This window comes from Neomonachus schauinslandi, chromosome 10 (genome assembly GCF_002201575.2).
Source record: "Neomonachus schauinslandi chromosome 10, ASM220157v2, whole genome shotgun sequence".
Taxonomy (NCBI): Eukaryota; Metazoa; Chordata; class Mammalia; order Carnivora; family Phocidae; genus Neomonachus; species Neomonachus schauinslandi.
In genome coordinates, this window is record NC_058412.1 from 92,889,255 (window position 1) to 92,905,956 (window position 16,702).

Here is a 16,702-nt window from a genome sequence, read left to right on the forward strand (position 1 = left end):
ATTCATATCCGTTTGTGATTTAATTTTCCTCCACTCTCATATACAGCTCTCATATAAGCTCTCGTCTGTCATTCTACAGCATTTTCTTATTTGTCTTTTCTTCTCCTTTTCCACTGTCAAAGCCTTATCCTCTCATTCCTTAATCACTATAACAATTCCATAGCAATTTTCTTCTTAATTTTAATCTATCCCACAAATAAGTACTAGACTTATCTTTCTAGTTATATTTTTAATCACAGTAAACTATTGTCTGGAACATACAGTTGCTCGTTTTGTCAATATTGGGTTGAAATTTGTAAGCCTGATGTTGAAGGCCAGTTGGCAGCTACCTCTTTTAGAAGGTGGTCTGCATTTTCTTCTTAACATTTTCCTTCTTCACCTGACTGCCTTGCATGGCCTGCTATATAATCAGCTTCTTTTCCTGCACATAGAACTTGCTGATTACTACTCAGTGCTTCCTGCCTTGAATCCCCTCCTGCCTTCTCTCTACCACTTCATGTCTGTTGCCTTCTTGAACAGCTCTCCTGTAACTGTGAGCCAATTAAGGTAACACTTTATTCTGCATACCTTTTAGAGAGAGTTTACTTGCATATTTTGCTTATGTACCCTGTAATCATTTTGTGTAATGTGTATGTTTTGTCTCTTCAAGCAAGTTATAAATTTTAGAGCATACAGATTGCCTCCAAATGTTTTAGTCCTCTCTATTTAGCACAAGGTTTAGTGTGGAGTGGTGCTCAGAAAAGTCTGTTGCATATTTAACAAGGAGGCACTGAGCGACCTTTAGATGTCTGGGTAGAGTTTACACCTTCCCTGCCAGCATCCTCACCATTCCTGGGCAGCTCAGGCCTTCTGCAGAATTGGTTTCACTATGTATGTGTGCTCAAGCAGAGGTACAAATAAAACTTTAAAATAAATTATTTCCATAGAAACTGGCGTCCCTTCTCAGTAGATCAGTTTAATTGGATGTCACTTGACAAAGGAGAAGCCAAAAATTTCAGATCTTGAGTAATTTGTAATTCAATTATAGTAATTTGTGAACACATATCCTTCAAATGGAAAACATCATTCAATTTTTTGTTGCTATTATTATTGTTTCTTTTTCTTTAGAAATGTGAACTAGAAACTTAACAGTCTTATAAAAATTAGAACTTTCCTGTCACAAATGTATTATTTCTTTTTGTTTGAAGATCTTAGTTCGAAGAAGCAGCAGCCCTGCAGAATTGGATTTAAAAGATGATTTGCAGCAGACGCAAGGAAAATGTAAGGAAACACAGAAGAGTAAGTTCCAGGAAATGCAGTCTCTGTTCATCTAACTTCAGAGTCATCTATTTTGTTTTCTTCTACTTTCTGACTTGTATGATATCTTATCCTTTGAGGAGACATGGTTGTGAAATGGGACATTTTTATTCCTGGAATCCCAGGATTGATGGATGGTACACATGTGCAGTAAAACAGATCCAGTCCATTATGTGTGCCATAGAGGCCTGTCATTCCACCCTGGGCCTTTCTCCAGCTGAGAGGCACAAGCAAGGCCAATGGCTGGGTGAGCAAACAGACCCAGAAGGAAAAGTGATCTTCCCCAGAAAGTTCCCACAGGCTAGGAGCAAAATGCTTCAGAAGTACATTGAGGTCAATGGTATAAGTATTTAAAAAATGAAATTTGATTCAAATCCTTAGACGTATTATATACTGTATGTAGACTATGGCCCTAATAATCTGCTTCCCTGAAGTCAGCTGCCTGGCTGCCCCCTTCTCAGAAGCGTAGTAAACAACTCCTGCAGATCTAGGGTGCTTTTGGTAGAGGCAGAGGAGCTCCTCTTAGGCTCTACCTTCAGACCCTGTTGGCTTGGAGTTCTGTGGCAGATGAAGGTAGGGACCTGACACGTTGGTTACTGGGGCAACTTTCAGTTTATCTGGTGGCTGGGACAACTTGCAGCTCTTGGCACGTGAAGAGAGGACAGCAGATTAGAAGCAGCAAGGCTGAGGGACTGTCAACAGTGAATGCAAAGAGCAGACAGGAAGGGTAGACACATAAAACTGTTAGGAAGTAGACAGAAGACTTGGAGGAGCAGACTGTCTAGGTCTGTTTTGTGTCAGACTAAATAACTCTATAAGGCTTAATAGCCCTTGAAAGCATCATTGTATTATGACAAATTAGAACTTTTTAGTGTTTAAAGGGGAGAATTTCTTTTGGAGAAAATCTTTTGCAGTTGGACACCTCATCCCCCAGTGAGCCTGGGAGATTCACACTGGGTTTAGGTCTAAACATTGAACTCAAGGTAAAAAGCATCCTTAGGCTCTTGTAGCTGGTAGAATAAACTTGCATTTGTGGTGAAAGGAATTCCCATCATCTTCTTCCACCTGTGCCCTTTCGTAGTTGAGTAGGTTGCAGTAGAAAGCTGAACGACTTGATGTAATCTTTTGGGGATATGGGATAACTGAATTGAAGACTCCCTTGAAAAGATTGTCACTTGGTGATACGTAGGGGAGCTCATAATGACCATTAATGCCCTGCACCTAGGAGCTTTGTTTGTGACCAAGATCCCCACAATGTCAGCTTTTGAGCCCCCATCCCCTGAACGATTCCTGCTGTATCAGCTGTTTAGTTACTTGCATGTTGGTGATTGGGAACATTCTGATTTGCAGCTATTTGTTATCTCAGACTTCGGTTCTTCCATTGTGCCAGGTGAAGGTATCAGCAGTGACACAGCTCTGGGCTATAACAATGAGGCAGAGCTGTCCATGAGCCCATGGCCAATCTGTGAGGAAGACCCAGAACTGAACCCTCCCACAGATGGTGTGACTGACTCCGATGCCCGCCATTGGTTACAACTGAGTCCCACCGATGCTTCGAACTTAACAGGTAACTGCATCTTTGAAAAAGAGGCACCAGTGTGACCAGTTGGGAATCCCAGAGTTTCCCAGTTGCAAGAATTCTAGGAATCCTTTAGCACAATGATGATGGGGTGCTACCTCCAGCCAAATTGATGTGGCAGCCCCAACCACCTGTACATAATCAGTCATGAATTCTCCGAGTCCAGTGTGTAAAAGATCCTAAAACAGTGGTTAGACACAGGAGGAAGCAGGCCATGCTGACGACCACTGTCCACCATGGGAGCGAGTGATGATACTCATGCCAAGCCTTTGCCATCCCTGACCAAATTTGCTTGACTCTGGAAACAGAAGAGTGATTTATCAAACTCACATGTATCACAAATCCAGAATAAGTCAAAGAGTCTGAATAGCTTATTGATTAATATTTTCTTTAATTTTTACAATAAAATGTTTGACACATACAAGGTAAGTTGTGACCTATATGTAAGTTATGGGCCATAGTAATAAAATGATCACGTGTGAGCCTGCTACCCAACCTAAGAAATAGAATGGCTCCCACACCAGTGAAGTTCTCTGTAGGCCCTTCTCAAGTCCCTTCCCTTCTTTCCTCATCCAGTTGCCCTAGGTGCCCCAATTTATTCAATAATAATTCCCTTGATTTCTTTATAGTGTATCCACATATATCTGCATCCTGAAACTATGTATCATGTCATTTAGATTTTAGACTTCTAAAAAATGATATCATATTCTGTGTTTCTTGCTACTTTTCTCCCCTGAGTAATGTATTTTTAAGATTCATGAATGGACTACAGAGGCAAACTTTCTGGATCTGCATCCAGGCTTTGCCAACTAATTGTTGGGTGGCCTTGAGCAAGTTAATCTCTCTGTCAATTTTGTAAAATATAGAGAGTAATAGTCCCTATTATAAGATTGTTGGAGGAATAAATATGTAAACACATAAGCCAGGTGCATAGAACAGTGCATGTGGAAGCGCTCTGCAGTTTTAGCTATAAACATGCGTGCATGTGCACGCACGCACACACACACAAGTCCTTCCTGGCCTACCATATTCATGCTTATGTGCAGATACCTTTTAGGAAAACAACAACAAGCTAGAAAGCACAAGTTGAGTAAAAAGTGCTATTAAAATGCTAAAAATCGGGCGCCTGGGTGGCTCAGTTGGTTAAGCGACTGCCTTCGGCTCAGGTCATGATCCTGGAGTCCCAGGATCGAGTCCCGCATCGGGCTCCCTGCTCGGCAGGGAGCCTGCTTCTCCCTCTGACCCTCCCCCCCTCTCATGTGCTCTCTGTCTCTCTCATTCTCTCTGTCTCAAATAAATAAATAAAATCTTTAAAAAATAAATAAATAAAATAAAATAAAATGCTAAAAATCATTTAAAAATTATAAGTAAAGTCTAAAATTTTGCCTTAGTTTTTTTTTAACCAGGCAAACTTTGGTTTTCATTAATTATTTTATAAAATTTAACTAGTCTCTAATGTTCCTGGAAATTGCTGATGGAGTAACATCAAAACTTCATAAAATTTACATAGAAAAATGGTGTTGAATAAAATCGTTTATCTGTGAGATAGATAAGATCAAGAAGTATGATCTTAATGTGTATTTAATGTGTGGTATTTTAATAATAGAATAGATTCATGAACGAAGAAAAACAAACCATTTAGCCATAAGTGAATAATGCATTGCCTTATAATATTGCAGTGCTGTCCTTAAAAGACAGTGGACATCTTTGGTTTATGTATTCAAAGCTGCCAATGGTAGAAGCTTTGCAGAGTCAGTGAGAAAATGATTGGCAAAATCATGTGCTTAGTTTTATAAATTATTGGATAGCAATTTGTGCTTCTCAAATTTTTGATTCTTTTAAAACCGAGTTAAAATTTTTTATATATAATGATATATAGATATATGTAATAATTTTAAATAATAATACTATAAATTTGTAAGGGATTTAACAGTTTACAAAGAATTTTGAGTCATCTTCTCTGATTCTGGATGGTAAGCAGTCCAAGTCTTATAAATGTTGCTTTAGAAATGGAGAAACCGGGACACAGAGAAATCATATTGTCTGTCTAGAAAGTAATTGCCAGAGTTGGAACTGGCTTCCAGAGTGTTTTGACTCCAGTGCAGCGCTATGTCTACTCCTTTCTACTGCATTGCTGTTCAAATTACAACTGCAACCCCCTTTAAACCATTTGAGAATTATTTATATATTTATGAAATAAATGGCTTCTTTGGGTCCAGTATACAGATTATCCAAGGGAAATCATCATCGTAATACTGTCAAAGGCAATAGTGAATTTTCAGTAAGTTGAATTTACTTAAACAAGAACTAGTTTTAATTATTTTTATTGAAAAGAAAGAAAATTGGGTACCTACTTCTTTTGTCTGTCCTTTGGAAAGATTAGTTTTGATCCCATTTCAGAGTATGCATGGGACAGGTCAATTTAATAAACTTGTGTGAGGTAATTTTATATAATGCACTCTATGTTGTGATTAACTCCTCCAAATACTTTGTTCTTCTTTGAAATACTAATATAGAGACTCAGTACACTCAGTTCAATAGTTCATCTTGTCATCTGTGAAAAGGACAAACTGTAATATGATAAGGTTTAAGGATTATCACAGTTCTGAATTTAACTTTCTGTTCTTAAGAGAACAATTTCTTCATAAATGTACGAAATAAAACTCATGTTAGCCTGATCTTTAGGACATGCAAAGAGAATGATCAAACAATTTGAGTGTTTCCTTCTTTCTCATTGAATAATCCTACCAGTTATCAAACATTTAGGATAATAAACTGCTTCTGAAATCTTGAATTCCTTCATCACTGGCAAGCTAATAGTTTTATATTTGTTTTCTTGTTTACATTATTACATGTTTCCTGAAAATAACAGCTAAATTTATTTTTCTTCATTTCAAAATGGGGATTTGTTTTAATCAAGTATGGCAAGACATGAAGACATGGAAATGATTGTTGTGAAGGAACAAGTTTATACTCATAGGTCCGTAGAAACAGGGCCATGGTATCCCATGCTGGGGCAAGGTGGGGGAGACACATGGGGAAGCATCAGGATTGATCAGGAGAGGGGAGAGAGAAGGAAACATGGGCAACATCCTTTATTGTCTTTTCAAGGCAAGGCTGGTGAAGCACATTTAGGATTGGCTAGTTTGAATAAATTCAGCTGATTTTGGAACATTGACTGGTTGCCTGGTTCCTGATCGTGGGGTGCTTAGGCTTTGATGTGTAGCAGCTAGATAAAGGAGGTAGTTGGGAAGTATGAGTGTTGGATTGGTGGGTTTACGTATGAAAGACACATGAACTATTTGCTATCTCTAGGAGTTAACTAACCCTGGGAGGGGCAGTCTCTTCCTGGTCAGGAAAACCCTAGATGGCAGAGCATCAAGAATACAGAAAATAATAAAATATAGCTAATACATACATAAATTTTGCTCTGTTGAGGTAATGATTTTGGAGGGAAATATTTATGACTTTATAGCTAGGAAGCAGTATTGCTATTGACCTCATCTCTTTTTTAGCAAATAATTTACAATCTAGAAATATTGATATTTATGCTATAAGAAATAAAAAGATGAATAAGTCATAGCCGTGTCTGACTTAAGAGCTTACCAAGAAGACAGAAGACATTTATCCTGATAGCCACAAGCAGTAGATAAGTGTTACAGTTTTTTAAAGAAAGCTTTAATCACAGGGATAGACAACTAAGACTAATGGAATGGAATATAAAATACATATTGAATCCACACAGGCATGGAATTGTGATATATGAAAGACTTGGCATTCCAGATCTGACAAGGAAAGAATATATTGTTCAACAAATGCCTGTGGACAAGTATTTAGCCATACGGAGAAAAACTAAATAGAATCCCTACCTCACACCATGCTCATAGATGGATAGAATACTGAAATGTGAAAAGATTTTAAAACTTTTAGAAGAAAACATTTTCTAAAAACATGTCTAAGACCTTGAGTTAGGGAAGATTTTCTTAATCAAGATAAAAAAAAAGCCATCAATCATTATCAGTCAATATCAATGAAAAAAATATCAATCATTAATTCAACTTTAGCATACTTAAGATTTTTTCATTATCAGAAAAACTTTAAGAATTCTAAAGGTTTACAGAACTCCAAAGGGTACAAGCCAGCTTTGGTGCTCTTTCCTTTCCAGGTGTCTGTCAGGTCAGTGATACATTTTAAGATAAGACTCAGTAAGATATTGTATCAAACATATTTAGTTTATTTGAAGGAGGCTCTTTGGTATTACCCCACTGGAATATAAGCTTTAGGAGTGAGGGGTTGTCAGTTGTGGTCACAGCAGATTCTTGACTCCTAGAATGGTGCATAGCAGGAGAGAACATTCAATAAATACTTGAATCAATAGCTGAATAAGCTTTAAGTTGCAGGCTACTGTATTATTTAGTTAAAAACAGAAATTGCATGGAGCACTGGGTGTTATATGAAAACAATGGATCATGGATCACCACATCAAAAACTAATGATGTATGGTGACATAACATAATAAAATTAAAAAAAAAAAGAATTTTAAAATTTAAAAAACAAACAGAAATTAAATTTTAACCTTTTTTAAGAATAAAAAGTCTGTAAGATTCAGTTTCAAAATCTCTTTCATTTAGTGTATTTATCACAGTCCTGCCTCCAAATGTTATAAAAATCTTTTTACCACTTATGCTTTTAATTATAGCTGTGCATGTGAATTACATTCACTGTTACCTGCCACCAAAACTGTTCTTGCAGGAACAAGGTTTGTGAGCATTCTCTGCCATTGTGCACACTTTTGGCATTTTCACTAGGCTTTGACCTACTTTGAAGTCATGAAATTATAAGAAAATTAACAGTGATAGACTACCAGGGGATTGGTTGCTCACCTTCTAAAATCTTTAAAATGAACAATGTCTGGAAAGCAGATGAGGAAGAAGAGGAGAGTCAGGCTGTAATGGTGGTCAACAGAACGCCAACTCGCTACTTCTCCACTTTTGATCATCAAAATCCAGGCCTGATTTTTCTGGTCCCAGAATGAAGGTGTTTCTGTCGAGCCTTTGGGTTTGTGCCTTTTGTTTAGTTTTCAAATTGAAAGGGAAATTCATCTGCAAAGTGCCAGCTATGTTTCTTCAACATTCTACCAAGACTATATAAAATTGCAGCCATGTGAAATTACCATGTGGTCTCTAAGGGCCTGTTTTACCAATTACCAGGATATTTCATAGCTAAAATCCTTTGCATATTTGCAAAGTTCTATACTTTAGATTTCTCTGCTAAAATCATGTGTGTTTGGAGAAAGATGATATGATTTTGTTTGTGAGAATTTCCACATTAATAAAATTTTTAAATGGCTCTGTAGCATTTAGTAATAATGAAACAGAACAGTACTAGACCAGCATGCTAGCTTGCTCATAAAAAAGAAAATAAATACTTGGTATTTTTAGGGTGAAAATGAAATTTTCTGAAATCTCTCAAATCCCCATTTTTAATTAAGTGCTGCTTCACTGAGGAACCATCTACATGTAAAATGTCAGCATCTGTTCTGTTACTTATGCCATGAATGGAATAATTTTGGGCAAAAACATTTCAATTCATTTTTAAAAATTTCACAGTAATATTGAGCATGCAGTCACTTCAAATACTTCTAAAGGACTCAACACATTTTGATAATGTGGTGAAGGATGTTTCCTAGGATTTTATCATTGAGGTATAAATTTTTCTGAGAGCAAAGCAGTATTAAAACAGAGTTTCTACATGGGATTCTTTCATAACTGAGACAGTATTAGTTGGCAGGTAGCAGGGACATACAGGTGATGAGGTACCTGGCCTACATTTACTTGCAGTGTTACTCAGCCAGAGTTCAGTGTGATTGGAATGCTGGGGACTGATCTCTCTTTGGATGGCTGCATTTTGGGTGGTAGTAAGGGATGAAACAAAGCTGCAAATCATCTAATCCCCTTACCTTTTTTTTTTTTAACCCCTAAGGAGATTAAAGACATGATGACATTCTTTATGAGAAAAATAAATGCCATATTATGCTATTTGTTCACTTGGGGGCTTATGTTGATTTACAAGCATTCATTAAGGCTTCAGCATAACTTCTCAGACTGACAGATGCACTTATTTTACTGATTAAACATTAGGAGGGGGTCTCTCTTTTGAGGCTTTATAGAAGTCAAGAACCTAGAAGGCCCATAATTAGGCTTTTGCTGTCTCTACCTCCTGTCTTTCAGGCACAGTATATAGGAATTCCAGCTTGGATTATATCTGCACATTGTATTGTGTCTCCTCAACTGATTATATGATACCACTGTGGGAAATAAAGATGTGTTTTCCTCTAAGAAGGAACAGTGCTTCTGTGTTCTGGAAGGCCTTTCCATGACACTATGTGCCATCCTTATTAAATCCTTTGTTCAGTGTCTTGGACTCTTTCCATAATTAATATAATAAGCTATCAGCAACTGTGTGGGTACAGTGTTGAAGGATACAGAACTGTTCTTGGATCTGCCCTGGCTCCTTGTCATGTTAACTCCTTGCTGTTTGTTGGCTCCTTGAGTTCCTGACATCCATAAATTGTGCTTCAATTTCTTTGACCAACTTATATACTTAAATGATACTCAAATGGGTGTTGATAATTGCCTAGAAATCAGTCTGTGTGTGGGGTGAGGAACAGAACTTTGGGAATGATTATGTTCAGAATGTATATTGTAAGACAGTAGAGAAAGGGGATTAGTGATGAAGGTGAGACACAACTCTTTAAACTCCCTCCAAAGGTTCAAAGGAGAAGCAAAGCGGGGTGCCTAGCTGGCTCAGTTGGAAGAACATGGTGACTCTTGATCTTGGGGTTGTGAGTTTGAGCCCCATATTGGGTGTAGAGATTGTTTAAATAAACAAACAGAGAGAGAAGCAAAACAAAGGTGACTTAAACAGGAAGCTGAAAGTAAGATGTTAGAAATGAAATCAAGTAAGTCAGCAACTATAATAAATACAAACCATGTAAACTTGCAGTTAAAATCGGAAGCTCTTGGGTTAGATTGAAGAAATAAAACCCAGCCATATGATGTTTACAAGAGGTAACCCTAATACATCATGTACAGGAAGATCCTAAGTAAGTAAATAAATACATGGGTAGCTAGGAAGAAAGACTGCTGAGCTAACTGTATGTCAGTCACATAAACTTTAAAGCAGAAGTGACTTATTAGAGCAGTAATTCTGAATTTATATGAACTTCATAGCCTCCAGATACATGAAGCAAAATTGGACAGAATTATAAGGAACTACTGATAAAACCATAATCGTAGTAGGAAATTTTAATGAGTTCTCATTAATTGATGAGTGAAGCAGAAAAAAACATTGGAATAGAGAAGTACATGATATAATTAATCCTGATTGAATGGATATATATTAAAAACTTTGAAATAAATTAAAAATACGTGTGATTTTTAAAAGCACGTGGAACATTTACAGAAATTGACCAATTAGATCATTAAGTCTCAACACATGTCCATGCTTTGAAACATCCTGTGAATATGATGAAATAAATTAAGAACAAAAAGATAAAAGAAAAATGCATTAAGAAACTAAAAACTGCACCTCAAATAAATTAAGTCCAAAAAAATTAAACTGTGAATTAGAAAATATTTCAAACTGAACTACAGTGGAGGCTACATATCAAAATCTCTAGATTGTCACTAAAGACTTATATGGAGGGAAAAAAAATGGCCTTAGGTGTGTATATGAGAAGAGAAAATTATTGATCTGTGTGTCCTATTCAAAAAATTAGGAAAAGAATGGCAGACTAGTAATATATAGAAGTTAATAAAAGAGGAAATAATAAAGCTAAGAGCATGCACATATACACTAGAAAGCAAAGAATCAAAAACCACTCTTTAAAAGAATAAAATAGCCAAGTAAGCATGATTAATCAAGGAAAAATTAATGAGGGTGAAAAGGGAACAGAACTATAAACAATATAAGTTTTAAAAAACAATATAGTAGGTTAATTTGAATAGATTATAAAAATAAAGGACAATTCCCTGTTTTACTGAAGCTTCAAATAAAAGAGAAGCTATCTTTTCCTGTTCCAGAGATTAGGAAGAAAGCTCCCTAAATTCTGTTATTTACCATGAGAAAGACCGCAGACAGTAAAATCAGACAAGGTCAGTATTGAAAAAGGAAAAAGAGTCCATCTCACACATCAAGGATGCCCACTCTCGCCCCTGTTAGTCAACGTAGTACTAGAAGTCCTAGCAACAGCAATCAGACAACAAAAAGAAATGAAAGGTATTCAAATTGGCAAAAAAGAAGTCAACTATCTCTCTTCGCAGATGATATGATACTTTATGTGGAAAATCCAAAAGACTCCACCCCCAAATTAATAGAACTCATACAGCAATTCAGTAATGTGGCAGGATACAAAATCAATGCACAGAAATCAGTTGCTTTCTTATACGCTAACAATGCAACTGTAGAAAGAGAAATTAGAGAAACGATTCCATTTATAATAGCACCAAAAACCGTAAGATACCTTAGAATAAACCTAACCAAAGAGGTAAAGGATCTATACTCTAGGAACTACAGAACACTCATGAAAGAAATTGAAGAAGACACAAAAAGATGGAAAAACATTCCATGCTCATGGATCGGAAGAATAAACATTGTTGGGGCACCTGGGTGGCTCAGTCATTAAGTGTCTGCCTTCGGCTCAGGTCATGATCTCAGGGTCCTGGGATCGAGCCCCACATCGGGCTCCCTGCTCGGCGGGAAGCCCGCTTCTCCCTCTCCCCCTCCCCCTGCTTGTGTTTCCTCTCTTGCTGTCTCTCTCTGTCAAATAAATAAATCTTTAAAAAAAAAAAAAAGAATAAACATTGTTAAAATGTCTCTGCTACCCAGAGCAATCTAGACCTTCAGCACCATCCTGATCAAAATTCCAATGACATTTTTCAAAGTGCTGGAACAAACAATCCTAGAGTTTGTATGGAATCAGAAAAGACCCCGAATCGCCAAGGAAATGTTAAAAAAGAAAAACAAAGCTGGAGGCATCACATTGCCTGATTTCAAGCTATATTACAAAGCAGTGATCACCAAGACAGCATGGTACTGGCACAAAAACAGACATATAGACCAATGGAACAGAATAGAGAGCCCAGATATGGACCCTCAACTCTATGGTCAAATAATCTTCAACAAAGCAGGAAAAAATATGCAATGGAAAAAAGACAGTCTATTCAATAAATGGTGCTGGGAAACTTGGACAGCCACATGCAGAAGAATGAAACTCGACTATTCTCTAACACCATACACAAAGATAAACTCAAAATGGGTTAAAGACCTCAGTGTGATTGAGATACCACCTTACACCAGTTAGAATGGCAAAAATGGACAGGGAAAGAAACAAATTGTTGGAGAGGTTGTGGAGAAAGGGGAACCCTCTTACACTGTTGGTGGGAATGCAAGTTGGTACAGCCACTTTGGAAAACAGTGTGGAGGTTCCTCAAAAAATTAAAAATAGAGGGCGCCTGGGTGGCTCAGTTGGTTAAGCGACTGCCTTCAGCTCAGGTCATGATCCTGGAGTCCCTGGATCGAGTCCCGCATCGGGCTCCCTGCTCGGCAGGGAGTCTGCTTCTCACTCTGACCCTCCCCCTTCTCGTGTGTTCTTTCTCATTCTTTCTCTCTCAAATAAATAAATAAAATCTTAAAAAAAAAATTAAAAATAGAGCTACCCTGTGACCAGCAATTGCACTACTGGGTATTTACCCCAAAGACACAGATGTAGTGAAAAGAAGGGCCATATGCACCCCAATGTTCATAGCAGCAATGTCCGCAATAGCCAAACTGTGGGAAGAGCCGAGATGCCCTTCAACAGATGAATGGATAAAGAAGATGTGGTCCATATATACAATGGAATATTACTCAGCCATCAGAAAGGATGAATACCCAACTTTACATCAACATGGATGGGACTGAAGGAGATTATGCTAACTGAAATAAGTCAAACAGAGAAAGTCAATTATTATATGGTTTCACTTATTTGTGGAACATAAGGAATAGCATGAAGAACATTAGGAGAAGGGAGGGAAAAATGAAGGGGGGGGAAATCGGGGGGAGAGACGAACCATGAGAAACTATGGACTCTGAGAAACAAACTGAGGGTGTTAGAGGGGAGGGGGGTGGGGGGATGTGTTAGCCCGGTGATGGGTATTAAGGAGGGCATGTACTGCATGGAGCACTGGGTGTTATACAAAAACAATGAATCATGAACACTACATCAAAAACTAATGATGTGTGGTGACTAACGTAACATAATAAAATTAAATTTAAAAAACATATCAACAAATAAACTAAACTAAATAAAGTATTAGCAAATGAAGTCCAAAATATTGGGAAAACATCATACATACATCAGAGCTAAGAGAAGTTCACTTCAGAAATGTGAAAGCAAAGAATAATAATATGATGAAACAAAACCTATCATGAGAAAGACCGCAGACAAATCCCAGTTGAACAACATTCTACGAAATACCTGATCAGTTCTCCTCAAAACACTTAAGGTCATCAAAAACAAGGACACAGCCAAGAGGAGGTGAAGGAAACATGAAATTAAATATAATGTGGTATCCTGGATGGACTCTTGGAACAGGAAAAAAAAAGATACTAGGTTAAAAACTAAAGAGATCTAAATGAAGTATGGACTTTACATAACAATGTTTCAACATTGGTTCATTAATCATAGTAGATGTACCATACTTACATAAGGTGTTAGCAATAGGGGATGTTAAATTAGACATTTGTCTAATGTTAAGTTAGACATAAATCCACAAGGACAAGATGGCAGGAAAAAAGACGTGACCAACGTGACCAAGGCATCGGCAGACCTGAGAACACCGAATCCTGTGTCAGTACAAGGGAAAGCCAAGAAGCAACCTGACTACAGTTACTGCAGTTTCCCTAAAAGGGTTAGAAAATTGTCCATAAGAGGTAGCTATAGAAGCAGGAGGTAAAACCAGGAAGACTGTAAGTCTGTTTAAGAGAGGGTGGGAGGATGGGTTAGCCTGGTGGTGGGTATTGAGGAGGGCACATTCTGCATGGAGCACTGGGTGTTATATGCAAACAATGAATCATGGAGCACTACATCAAAACTAATGATGTAATGTATGGTGATTAACATAACATAAAAAAAACCCTCAAATTTGAAAAAAAAAAAAAAGATTGTTAGAATTTAATCCCAGAAGGAAGAGCAAATAAATTAGGTTTCTGGCCTGGAGTCACCAATACTGAGCTGAGTGTAGAGGTGCTATCTTGAAAACAAAGGAACTAAATAAGATTTTGCATACTCTGAGCAGTAGAGAGTCTTTTTCCTAGAATTTGAGTTCTGGGGAAAAAAAAAAAAAACCCAAAACCCTAAAGATACGTATGTCTGAGGTTCTCTGAGAACATGGTGAAACTCAACAAAGATCATACCTGTGCACTACACTTCCATTCAGCTCTTTGTGGACCATTCTTAAATATGAACAGATAGCCAAGGATCCCCAGCCATTTGAAGAGGATGTCTAATACGAAAAGTATGAGACAAATATAAGAATATGGGATGAAGTAGGGTGGAGCGTATCTTAAAAGGAGTTTGAAAAAAATGGGGGAGTCTGTTTCACCCATCCCCCCACCAAAGGGATTAAGAGTGCACTTAATCTTGATGAGCACTGAGTAATGTATGGAATTATGGAATTGTTATTTTGTACCCCTGAAATTAATATAACACTAAAATTTTTTAAAATTTAGAATGAAAAAGCAAAAAAAGGAGTAGTCTGGGAAGAAATAAAATTTTTAAAAGCTATTAATATCTTTAGAGAAATAAGAATATATTGCATCCATGAAACAAGGATCAAGGGTATAAAAATGAACAGAAAACAAGAAAGAGCTTTTGGATATTAAAAATATGACAGCAGAAATAAAATCCAAGTCAATGGAAGTCAGTACTTGAAAGTCAGTAGTTGAAAGCACCAATGAATTGGCAAATACAGTGGCTGGAAATAGATACCAGGGCACTTCATGAGGCTTCTGAACACTAGGTACAAAAAGAGGCTACTAAAATTTTGCAGAGTTAATAATTTTTCATGAAATAATTTCAAGCATCAGAATGCTGCTAAAATCACAAAGGAAACTATAAAAAAATTGGAGCAAAGCATTTCCATCATAAAATTCTCTACCCAACCAAACTGTGGACTACGAGTCAGGGAACAAACACTTCGAGATATGTAGGGGCATGCCCCTTTCTCAGGCACCCCTGGAAGATATGGCCTACTAAAAGGAAGAAATATCAAAGAAATACTGTCTGTCATTTTGTGATTCTGGTCTTTAAAAAGAGGACTATAAACATACATTCACACAAAAACCTGTAAGCAAATGTTTATGGTAACCTTATTTATAATCACTAAAAACAGGAAACTATCCAAATGTCCTTCAACAGGTGAATGGATAAAGTGGGATACATCCATAAAATGGAATATTCATCTGCAATAAGAAGAAACAACCACACGGATGGATCTCAGATGCATTAAGCTGTGTGACAGCACCCAGACTAAAAGAATATATACCGTAGGATTCCATTGATATGACATTCTGGAAAAGGCAAAACTATAGGGACAGAAAACAGCAGTGGTTGCAAGGGGCGAAGAAGAGGGAGGAAGGGGACTTACTATAAAGGAGCACTTTTGGAGTGATGAGGTTATTCCTTGTATCAATTTTCATGACAGTTTGTGGTAACAGTTACGTGATTGTATACACTTCTGAAAACTCGAGTGTAAAAAGGATAAAATTTATTGTAAGCAAATTATACCCCAATAAACCTGAGTTAATAACAGCCTCCACAAATGTCACCCCAGCAATGAGGTCTTCCCTGGCCACCTATTTTTCATGGCCCTGTTCCCTACCCATCCTGCCCAAGGTTCTCCTCCTTCCCCTCCCTCCCCTGTTTTATGAAACCCTCCCTTCCCAGGATCTCCAGAAACGGTTTTACCATCTCTAGGTTATTGCCCTTTTAGTTCGAGGAATCAAAGTCATTTGACCTTTCTTCATTGACTCAGCTTTTCTATCCTTTCAAATCGTCAGCCATTGCACACTTTTCATCTTCATTATTTTACTCTGAATACATAAATTGTCAAGCATCCGTAATTTGCATTAAAGAGAAAAGATTGTACTGGTGAAATCAAGATTGTGTTTACAGACATGTTTTTCTCCATAGATAGCAGTGAGTGCCTTGCCGATGACTGTAGTATAATTGCTGGAGGGAACCTCACTGGTTGGCACCCAGACTCTGCTGCTGTGTTATGGCGAAGAATCTTGGGAATCCTCGGGGATGTGAATAATATCCAGTCACCCAAGATTCACGCCAAAGTGTTTGGCTATCTCTATGAACTCTGGTACAAACTAGCAAAGGTATGTCCTGCTACATTACCTTTTATTCTAATGGGGGAAATTGATTTATCATGTAACATAAAAACTGTGTTGCAATTAATGTATTCTGGAACACGGATTAGGTGTGTAGACAAAGTATGTTTGATTGTTAAAGAGTAAGTAATAACTTACAATTTGGTCATTTTATAAATGCAGAAGAGTTATTTAATACATATGGAGAATATTACTATAGGACATTAAAGGAATAGGGTACTATTCACTATACACTTTTATAAAAGTGATGCTGGTTTTATTGTACAAAATTTGAAAAATATAGAAAAACATAAGAAGAAAATTAACATCATCATCCCACAGAGATAACCTGTATATAGTTTTATTTCTGTGGCTAAATACATTTTTACAAAGGTAGAATCTTAGAAT

The 16,702-nt window shown here is 37.2% G+C and overlaps 1 protein-coding gene across 1 annotated transcript in view; it reads left to right on the forward strand.

The window, feature by feature from the left end:
- The window catches only part of RALGAPA2 (Ral GTPase activating protein catalytic subunit alpha 2), a 334,819-nt gene that overhangs the window by 139,728 nt on the left and 178,389 nt on the right, over window positions 1–16,702 (forward strand). The window contains exons 19-21 of the mRNA XM_044918716.1: window positions 1,188–1,278; window positions 2,687–2,863; window positions 16,110–16,303. Coding sequence (XP_044774651.1) covers window positions 1,188–1,278; window positions 2,687–2,863; window positions 16,110–16,303 — 462 coding nt within the window. The remainder of the gene's footprint in view (window positions 1–1,187; window positions 1,279–2,686; window positions 2,864–16,109; window positions 16,304–16,702) is intronic.